Here is a 10,774-nt window from a genome sequence, read left to right on the forward strand (position 1 = left end):
ACGTGACTTACCTATGTTGTTTTATTAATGCAAGTTATGAAAGCGCTCCCTTAGATAGCTGTTCATGATTTAATAGTTTAAATGTTTGAAAAAAATTGATTATATGTACGAAAATATATCGGTAAAAGTGTTATTCTAGGACGTAGAGCCAAATTTGGGTGATAAAATGTAAAACAAAACGAGAGCCCACAATGTTTGATTGTGATTAGTCAATAGGATCTCCAGTCTATTACTTCTTCTGACTTTTGAGTAGGTACATCTGACATAAGAGCAGTATTGGTGGGTAGTGTCTCAGGTAGTGGCTTCAGTGGGCGCCTCTTAATACCAGGTCATATATTAGAATCACATAAACATCGTCTGATTGCTTACTTGAATATTAAACGAAACAGATACAGACATCTTAGCCCAAGACCTGGGATGTAGCGCCATTGCTTTTTGGACACTACTCCTCCTCACAAAATGATTTTAAAATAGACTACAAAGTGAGTTTAACCAAGTTTTACCTGATAGTACTTTCCGAAACAGCAGCATAGGAGCTTATGGGATTATCTGTCCTTGACACTAATTCCCAAACACAATTAATTCTACTAATTATTAACTTCAATCAATTGGCATTTCACGTTGATTGCATTCAATTAACTGGGAATTACCTATTAGTCTATATCTAATTATTTTTCTATAATTATGCACTACTATTTGTATTCTGCATACGTTTATATTTTGAGAAAATAGTTAGACATATATTATATATTATATATATATATATTACATATATTATATATATATATATATAATATAATATACACAATATCTTGTCAACCTGTCCTATGCTGATACAGAAAATATTCTTATTGTCCAAAAATACTATAGTTATAAATTTATGTTATATAGAAATCATAAAGTAATATACAATTTACATGTCAAAACTAAGTGACTAGCTGCTGACAACGCAGGGAATCCTAGTGTGGGGACTAGTGCACTTTATATTGTATAATAAAGTTTTTTTCTTTCTTTTCCAATTAATTGTGGTAAATCAGTAACGTGAAGTGTGCCTATAGATTTAGAAAAGAGTCTGTCTATATATATATATATATTTATATATATAAATATATATACTGCCGTGTATATACAGCATATATATTATACAAACTATATATGAATCAGTGAATAAAGCGCCTGTGTTGTTGTTAACGCGTCTGTAAATCACAGTCTTGCTGCTAGCAATTTACAGGCGTTTAAGGTGAGTTTACTGACGCGGTCACTTGTTTTAATCTGTATATAATAAAAACTTTTTTGCATATGTATAAATTATAACCATATAATGGAACTTGTACTGCATAGTACACCAAACAGAGCATGTATAATGCAGTGTGTGACAAATTTTTCACTGATATTTTCATGTGAAAAGCCTATGATGAATTTAATCTAAAACAATTAAGTTAGCAGGGATTTAACCCAAGGCGATGGGCTAAAATCAATTCTAAAGCACCAGAGGTATGGAGTCAGATATTATCTATGAACCAGGCTGGCTGAAATAAAATAGATGTCACATCAATGTCATAAAATATAAACTTTTCGAAAATATACAAAAAGCACATATCAAATGTAATTTAATGAATAATTTCAATATATTAAACGGTGAGGAATGCCAAAACCAGATACAAGAGACTTCGAAGAGAGATATTCCTCTTGTTTCCTCGATTTGGGTGTTAAAACCGGTAAGATTTTTAAGATCTTGTAGTGATAATATAAATGTATGCGCTACACAGACGCAACCAGACTTGTCTAGATTTTGCACATGAAGATAATTAACATTTAATAGTTATTTATTAATATTTTTTCATTTAGCAATAATGCAGTCTGCATTGGATAATTCCTTAAAAATATAGTCATAAGCAGTAAGAATAATGTTTTGAAGAAATTAGTATAAATTCTTAAATAATTTTACAAGTATTTTTATAGTTATAGAACTGTTAATGAATTTTATTGTTTTTTTTTTTTAAATTAAAAAAATGCTCTATTTGTTTATGGTAAAAATAAATTGGAATAAATAAACCTTATATTAGCATAAATAGGCTTTTAAATAGGTTAAAGTTCTATTCTCACATAAAAATTATGATAAACACTATGCTGTACAATATAACCTAATCTATGTAATCTAACTTTGTTTTAACAGTTGCAGGCCTCCTAATTGGTAGTATGATGGGCAGTTTCTTCCTTCATGGCTATAAGAAATGGCCAATGTATATAGGAGGTGGACTCGGCGTGGGGATGGCTTATAAAAATTGCGAAAACAGCTTAAACAATTTCCTTCTTTCAATGGATCCAAAGGCTTGTGTAATCAAGTAAGTACAATATTTTTATATAAAAAAAATCCGAAAACATAAACAAAATTTTGTAAGTAATCGGCTTCTTGTCTTCGTGTTTGTCAATTTCTATTCATAAAGCTTCGTCATGGCTTAATTTAACTTAGTTACCGTCGTTAATGGGCAAACTCAGCAGCACATGCTATTATTTGCCAAACAATATGGTTGAAACCGATAATGTTCCTTAAAAAGGACTACTAAAACTTTTTTGTTCTTTTCTGGTGAGTTCCATTTTAAACGGTTATAAATCATTTGCAACTGTACGCAATAGGAGACCAAGATTTATCAGGGTTGCCATTTTTAACAGAATTGAGTAGGAGGTTATCAATTTCAAGAGTAATTTTTTTCAACAATACTTGATAAAAAAAATGAAGTATTGAGAAACCGATGAAACTAATAAAGCGTAAACAACGTTTTCTAAACATTATTACAACAAATATTATTTGAAAAAGACCCCCTAATAAAGCCCAAAATGTAACCAATCGTCCTATATTTTCTCATTTAAAATCTGTGATTAACTATAACAATATAGACAGTATTGCAAAGTACTATTTTAGTCATTTATCGTGCCACCGCTTGGTCAATGGTGAAGATGTTAGTTCTTTTCATAAACACAGCGGGTTGTTTCCTTGCACCTTTGTCTGCATAAAGGTCAGTTACATCCTCACCTATTCAAATAACGTCTTTTGTTTCTGCCCTTTCTATTATGTGAAATCACTTTGCTGTTTGCAAACTTACCGCCTTGCCACCTACAGCGCTTTTATCGTGTATTCTATTTTGTTAAGTAATCCATTGTGTAAGAGCTCAGAATAGCTTAACAGTTTTTACGTTTAGTTGGGTCACTTGTTTCAATTTCAACGTTTTCATTTCGATCGTTTGTGAGTCATAGACGGTTTGCTTTGAACTTTTCGACGGTTTTTTTAACCTCAATTATATTTCGTTCGGATTGCCTTTATTTGCGCCTGGCTTGTATACGCTAGAGGCGAAGAATGGGATGTCATCGATACAGTTTTTTTTGTATAGCCGCTAGTTTTTAAAACCGTTCGAAATTAAGAGCTATTGAATTTTCGTATGTCAATATTTTTGATATTGGATATAAAACTGCGTTGAATGTTTTTTATGGATGTGTTATCATAACTTTTATTACAGTATTTTATAGTGTCTCAATAAATGTAAGTATATAAAATAAGGATTTCATTATGAAGTCATACAAACAAAAAAGTTAGTTTTATTATAAGTAGATTTTGGCATTTCAGAATATTAAAAAAGATTAAGACTGTTCTCTTCTTTGTTTTCAGGAAGAAACCATAAGACACATATGAACTAATTTACAAGTGACGATGACCTGAATACCCCGTCAAAATTTTTACATTATAACTATGAATCTTTCCAAATATTAAGTTATTTTTCTGAATGTAAATATATTAATTTAAATCAAATCATTACATTTCTTTACTTTTATTACATTCAAACAATAAATATATTATTTGATCGTAAGTCAAAGGACCACAATAAAAACATAGCCAATCTAAGTATGTTAAGCTCGATATTGGAATCGATTTCCAGCGAATCAGTTGGAATGCACAATATTCTCCAATAATAATTATAAATTACACACATTGAAATATTTTTGTTCTTTGCAGGGGAGATATAGGTTTATTTTTTTAGATCAGCAGCATACAACAAAATTATCCTTCGAAAACTTTGGTTAATTTTCTAAATTCAAATTTGATTAGCGTCAAATACCTATATCACTGTACACAAATAACACAACCAAAAAATGGCTGATCACGTATCTCATATTAAACTGTGTCTCTAAACATCCTTTGAAATCAACAAAAAGCTTCCCGACTTCACTTTGAGGGCACTTGACACCATGCTAAGGTAACGAGACTGTAACTATCATAATTACGTACTCTGGATAGCATGAGTCACGAGTCATAGTGAGTCATCAGTTCAGTGAAATCATTTGCTGATGCAACTTAAGCTATGAAATTGCGGGAAAGAATTAAAAAATGCTTATATGAAATTTATTGTGATTAAATACAATACTATCGACTGTATTTGTTTCTATACATTTTTTTGATTAAAATGCAGTATGGTAATATAATCTATGTTTGAATCAAATTTATTTTTTTACATAACATTTCAAATAAATTCATCTATGTCACTAGACCTAGCCCTACTAGGTATGTCATCAGTTACAATAATTGTAGATAAACAATTGAAGGTAAACATAATATCTTAATGGTACAATACAACTCCAAAATTAAATGTAAACTTTTAAATTTTTTACTAATTGGCTGAGGTAAGTAAATTTTATTTAAAATTTAAATTAATAAGTCCTGAGTACATACCTCGTTACAATATCTTCTGACCAGGAAGAAAGGCACACAATATTATCAGCCGTAAGGATTTGGAGAATTCTATTAATTTTGCCTCACGATAGTTCTCAAAAACAAACTAAACACTCACTATAAAATTCTAAACAGTGGATGTAACTATTATCAATTATAATTAACAAAAAGTATACATGAAAATAAAAACGTGTCTAATGTAACCCGAGTAAATCTCAACAATGACTCACCTAATAAATGTGACTGTCGGCCGAGAAAAAATATTTGGGATCACCCTCAACAAAAATTATTAAATTGAATTATGTATTTCGAACATAAATTATATAAAATAATTATAAGTGTATAATAATACATAACTTCAATCCGTTGAAAAAGTGTTTTCTTTAAATGTGTAAAAGTTATTTTAATAGAAGACAATACTATGGAAGAAATGAAGAATTTAATGTATAATTTGAATTATTTTCGCCACTTAATATTGTAATGAAAATTAAATGCATTAAATTCCTAACATATCTTCATTCTTCTCTCATCGTCATGCAAATTTATTTTAGCTCACAAAATCGGTACTACATTCGAAAAATGAGTTCATTCATAATGGTACCTAGACTATATCAATTAAATCTAAATTATTGTCGATATCAAAGAATTTTTTTTAAATAAAGGATTTCTTGTTACTAAAAGCTCAAACCACTGCTTTTAACAGAGCTGCAAAAACAATGAAAGTTCATCGAAGTCAATTTATATAATAGCGACCAATCAAAACGTGATAGAAAAGTGGCACACGCATTTCCCGTACTTTGCTTAATGGCTGGAAAATGCTAGAATATAGTTTTGTTTATTATAGATTTTTTATATCGGTATCTGCTTTAATTGAATAAGGCAGTAATAGCTTTTAAAATTTTATAAACTTTCTGTTGGATTATACTGCTGCATGGAAGCTTGCGCATATAGCACTTGTTTAATAATATTTTTGAAGTGAAACTGCTTTATCGGCGTTGGAAAAAAATTATCATCACATTTTTCTGTTACGCGTCACATTGTGCGCGCCATCTTTTTCTTGTCCCTACCACGGTTCATTCGAAGAGATTCGCAGCCATTAATAACAAAAAAATATAATAACGATAGCAATGATATTAATAATTCTATTACAATTAATGAAATTCTGTAATAATCTTTGTAGTAATAAGGTAAAATGAAATAATTGTATTGTTTTCATGTCTATGATAATAAAAGCCTTTTGTTAAACTTTATCTCATTTAACTTTGATTAACCAATTTTTGTAAAGTTGTATATAGTAGATATTTTTTCGAAAAAGAAGGTCATAAAGAAGGTTCACTTGTTACGTGAGTACACTAGTACACGCACACATTATTTTTTTTTCAATATTCCTTGTTAGATCTGTTCCGTCGTGTCAACTACGAACAATACATACGCAAAAGCCTTAGTTAATAATTGGAAAATTTGCGAGTTTATGACACAACTAGGACAAGGACATATTTTCCGTATTTACTCATAATTTTTGATTTCTTCTTGTTTTTATATCGAGAGTGTTTAAAACTCAAATAGCCAATTGCCCACACTTGATGAAACCTGTTTCGCTGTTTTATGATCTTTATGGTTTCCGGTTAACGATCGCCAATAAAACTTACCACGCTATTCACATATTAGCTGATGGAAATCTAAGCCATTATGCTTTTATCATACATTATCACAGATTATTCAAATAACCTATAAAAGTATGTTACGTGTAATTGACAACTGCCATATTCAGACAAAATAATTTATAGGTTCTAAAAAATATACATTATGTAATTTTAATCTAAATAAAGTTTTATTATTTTAAATTAGACCTTGATATTTATATTTATATTTAATCAAAATATTGGTCACGGACTTTATCGTAGACCGATAAATAATAATGTTAGTAATCCAAGCATGCCGTATGTGTGAGTCATCTGAGAAGTGCTAAAGTCAGGCTAACAATATTCAAAACTTAATCCCAATAAAAATACGACAACTTTTTAAACAAATATTTAATTGTCGTACAATATTCAGGTACACCATTAATAATACAAAGGAAAGACCAAATTGCGTCGATAGAAGAATCAATAAAAATAAATAAATCAATGGCGCTACAACCTGTCTTAGGCAAGTAGGCGATCAGCCTCCTGTACCTGACACACTCCATCGACTTTTTGGGTGTAAGGCATGTTGGTTTCCTCGCGATGTTTTCGCGTGTTACGATTCACTGTTCGAGCGAATGCTAAATGCTCACGTAGAATGGTACACCATTGGTGTCGAGAGTCGCACGCTGAAGCCACTAGGCCAGCACTGCTCAAAAAAGCTATGCTAGTTAGAGAAAATGTACTGAAAAATATAACATACCATTTAAAGTTATTGCAATATTATTTAAAGCAAAAATGTCATGTCACGTGAGCGTAATGAAAATCTTTTCCGACGCTCCTATATTACCTAGGATATTAAAATCTAGGTTTAACAAACAGTTACCACTACTAACGTTTAAATTCAAACGAATCGAAATAATCAGTGAAACATTGAGAACTATTACAGGTGTGAAAGATACATTTCACACCTGGAATAGTTTTTCATACCAAAAGTAGTCAGGTCATGATGAACATTGAATTTTATTTTTGTACTTTACGCAAATTTGGTCATGTAAAGAATGTGATTTAACCTTGTTCATATCAGATGTATTATTTATAACAGTTACATCATATCATTTAAAAAATAAGTTTACATATTATAAAATGAGTTTAACTACTTTTTTCTGGCTTTATGTATGGATTTAATAAATTCAGTAAACTTCCATCAAATTATTATTTTAACAACAACGCTTGCCAACGTCCATACCACGTTGAATACACCGGTTCTCGTCTGATCACCGAAGTTAAGCAACGTCGGGCGTGGTCAGTACTTGGATGGGTGACCGCCTGGGAACACCACGTGATGTTGGCTTTTTTGCTTTTAAAAATTAATTTAGGTAACTTAGTCTATTTATAAAATTTTTGTGTTGTATAAAATATTGGAATTTTTGTAGTAGTTAAAAACAATGCACAATTTTGTACACCTATTTAATTATCACGTTTCTAGGTGATTTTTTTCTGGTAACTATGAAAGCAATAAGAATCAATAAATTTTTAAAGCCGGAATTAAATATATATTTTTATTAATCGACTGATATTTTAAATAGTAAACCATTTTAAATTGTGCATTTTAATAACTTATTTGTAAGATAAGATTTTTACATAAGAATACTTTACAATCATCAATTGACTGCAAATTGACAAATTAGTTTAATATACCTATGCATGATAGCATCGAAGACTTATAAGTTTAAATTTTATACGATGTAGGGGCCTTTAAGAAAAGAAGGTGTTATTCCCTCAAAGGCCGGCAACATACCCGTAATCCTCCGCCGTCGCAAGGTCTCCATGGGCGGCGGTTAGCACTTTATTCAAAGTGCCTGCTCATTTGTGTCCCTAACCAAAAGAAGAAAATATGACTTTTAAAAATGTTATATGTGGTAATGGACTTGTATATTGTTTAGTTTGAAGTTTTCTGTATCAAAAAATAGCATATAGCGAATAAATAACAAATTCTAGGGGCGCCTTCGCATTTAAGAAGGCTCTCTTTTTGTCAGTGTTAATAGTTTTAGCAGCAACGATGGTTTCAGCTTTATATTCTGGATCTTTAGCATTTTTCTGTATAACTAGTAAAACGTCTACAATTTGTGGTACAACTTGCAAATATATAAAAATAAGTGTTGCAAGGTGAATGTAAAGCCTATTCCTTCCGATTTTTTAAAGTCAATGTTAACCTAAGATATTATGGTAGAAAACTAATAATATATGTATGACTACACATATATGATGTTTTACTTCATATTATATATCGCCAACGTCCATACCACGTTGAATACACCGGTTCTCGTCCGAACACCGAAGTTAAGCAACGTCGGGCGTGGTCAGTACTTGGATGGGTGACCGCCTGGGAACACCACGTGATGTTGGCTTTTTGCATTTTAAATAACATGCAAAACTTGTTTGTGAACATATGCTTTGTACAACAATTCAAACGCGTTAATTTAATTTTTCAATCAGTTTCGCAGAGTACAAAGTTGCGTACAAAATGTGCGGTTTTGCGTATTAACCCTGGCTGCGACAGATTTTATTGGCAGCGGGTTCCATTTTAATTAAAGCTTTTATGTTGACTGTTTATTTGACTCGTCCGGCTGGAACTATGCTAATGAAATTCTCTGAAAACTCCTGTTTAAAATATTTGAGCGTCATATAAAAAGTTAACATTATTTAGAATTAAATTAACTAAAAGTTTACCTGTTTACCTGTTTACCTTTGCTCCAGTAAATGCTCTAGGCCGAACTGTCTCAGTCTGTCTCTCACAATCTCAGTGGTTACCCAGCAATGAATTTCAATAGCAAGTGTTAGAGAAGTAAGGTTTTCAGAAGGTACGAAAACGGTAAGGTAACGTACGAAAAATTAATACGGTGAATGTATAAGGTTTGTTTTGCCATTCATTTATTATGTTATGTTCCAAGATTACATCTCTTGAATTCACTTTTAGCCACTATTCAAGCTAACTGTGATCGTATTTATGTAATGTTATAAAATTTATCGCTACAAATAGAACGCAGTAAATCTTGTCTAAAGAAACGTACAAATCTGTAAAACCTTGACAAACGAAATAGCAACCATTAGCTTCTATTCGAAAAAGAAAATTTATGTCGACGTCGCGCGTAGGAAATTTTTACTCAGCTAAATATTACCTTCATTCTTGTCTTGCTCGTAAATAATATTCTTTTCAGGAGCTTATTGCTATCCTCATACAGGGAAGAAACAAATAGTAAGGAAAAATCCGTAACAATATACGACATATACAGTTTAACTTTGTATTTGAGTGCAACTTTGCTCCTTATTCCTTGCTGATAGTATCTATTTTAGAGTGGGATTTAAATTACAGAGATGTAGTATTTTGTCGCTATACAGTGTTATTGTCCAACATGGGTAGTTGCTTGCAAAAATTAAAGTTCCTCATGCTTCGGTGGTTAAGCAAAATTACCCGGACTTGAGATGCATATCATTTTGAATTTCTGTACTAAAGCCACTTCACATGAAGCGTTAAAATTTAAATGTTATTAAAAACTTAATTAACCATACCTGATTTATGATACCCATACATCCGTTCAAGATGGTTGTTTTAAGCCTTTTAAAATTTTCACACTTTTTGCTAATCTAAATCAAATTATTCTTCTATTATCAAGACGACACACCCTCAAAGGAACACAACACACAAAGAATATTTTGAATTCATTATATCATGTGAACTATTGGTTTGGTATTCCTTTGTCCCATAAAAAACGAACGCCCTTTCTTTCACAAGTTCATAGACCTTGGGGATTAAGATTGTGCTCATATCGATGTTGAACTGACTCATCCTGATTGTGGTTTGTTAAATATTTGTACTTGAATGCGTGAGAACCACAAAAGGCTTCGATGTTCTCTAAGCCGACGTTTACATAGAATTGCACCTGACAAATTACCAACGAATACAACGGCATTATATTTTATTTATTAAAATACGCATAACATTTTGTCATTTTCATAATGCCATATGTAAATGTATTATTTTAATTGAATCCAATGGATTTCACGATAATTAAAGGTGGTGGTATGAAGGACATATTACCGAAAGAAGGATAAGTCAGTCAGCTTTTTGGTATTATGATATTGATAAATCAATTTTATAAAAGTATATTATGCACATTAAAATATATCATTAATATGAGATCATCAATCCGGTGACATATTGTGATACAATTCCGTCACATGTAATTGATATAAAAGAGGTCAAAAGAATCTCCTTGCAACACACCTTTGGGGTGCCATTGTTATGATTTAGATGCGACCCTTTTGATACTTTTATCTCGTAATATTATTTATTCATGGTCATTATTTGACCATTTTCGGTTTAATGATGTGTTATCTTTGTTCTTCTATGTTAAAAATCGTTAAG

The 10,774-nt window shown here is 31.0% G+C and overlaps 1 protein-coding gene and 2 non-coding genes across 4 annotated transcripts; all 3 read left to right on the forward strand.

The window, feature by feature from the left end:
- The first annotated feature begins 1,575 nt into the window (after positions 1-1,575).
- LOC123712523 (MICOS complex subunit Mic10-like) lies at positions 1,576-3,813 on the forward strand. Of its 2 annotated transcripts, none has more exons than XM_045665659.1 (3): positions 1,576-1,718; positions 2,177-2,345; positions 3,665-3,813. In XM_045665659.1, exons 1-3 carry the CDS (start codon positions 1,646-1,648, stop codon positions 3,675-3,677), a joined length of 255 nt encoding a protein of 84 aa, XP_045521615.1. In that variant the 5' UTR covers positions 1,576-1,645; the 3' UTR covers positions 3,678-3,813. The 2 variants fall into 2 exon arrangements, with proteins under 2 accessions (XP_045521615.1, XP_045521624.1); XM_045665668.1 differs by having other exon boundaries at positions 2,183-2,345.
- A 3,767-nt stretch (positions 3,814-7,580) lies between these two features.
- Positions 7,581-7,699, forward strand: LOC123716677. Its single transcript, XR_006754595.1, has one exon. It is a non-coding gene; the product is annotated as a 5S ribosomal RNA (ribosomal RNA).
- A 938-nt stretch (positions 7,700-8,637) lies between these two features.
- On the forward strand, positions 8,638-8,756 carry LOC123716622. The gene has a single exon (XR_006754583.1). It is a non-coding gene; the product is annotated as a 5S ribosomal RNA (ribosomal RNA).
- The last annotated feature ends 2,018 nt before the right edge of the window (positions 8,757-10,774 follow it).

Source organism: Pieris brassicae, chromosome 1, assembly GCF_905147105.1.
Source record: "Pieris brassicae chromosome 1, ilPieBrab1.1, whole genome shotgun sequence".
In the NCBI taxonomy this organism is placed as follows: domain Eukaryota; kingdom Metazoa; phylum Arthropoda; class Insecta; order Lepidoptera; family Pieridae; genus Pieris; species Pieris brassicae.

Bases quoted from the DNA above. Each gene is read 5' to 3' on its own strand.
- LOC123712523 (XM_045665659.1), top strand. From the start codon at position 1,646: ATGCCAAAACCAGATACAAGAGACTTCGAAGAGAGATATTCCTCTTGT. The intron at 1,719-2,176 runs GTAAGATTTTTA...TTGTTTTAACAG, and splicing joins CGATTTGGGTGTTAAAACCG to TTGCAGGCCTCCTAATTGGT.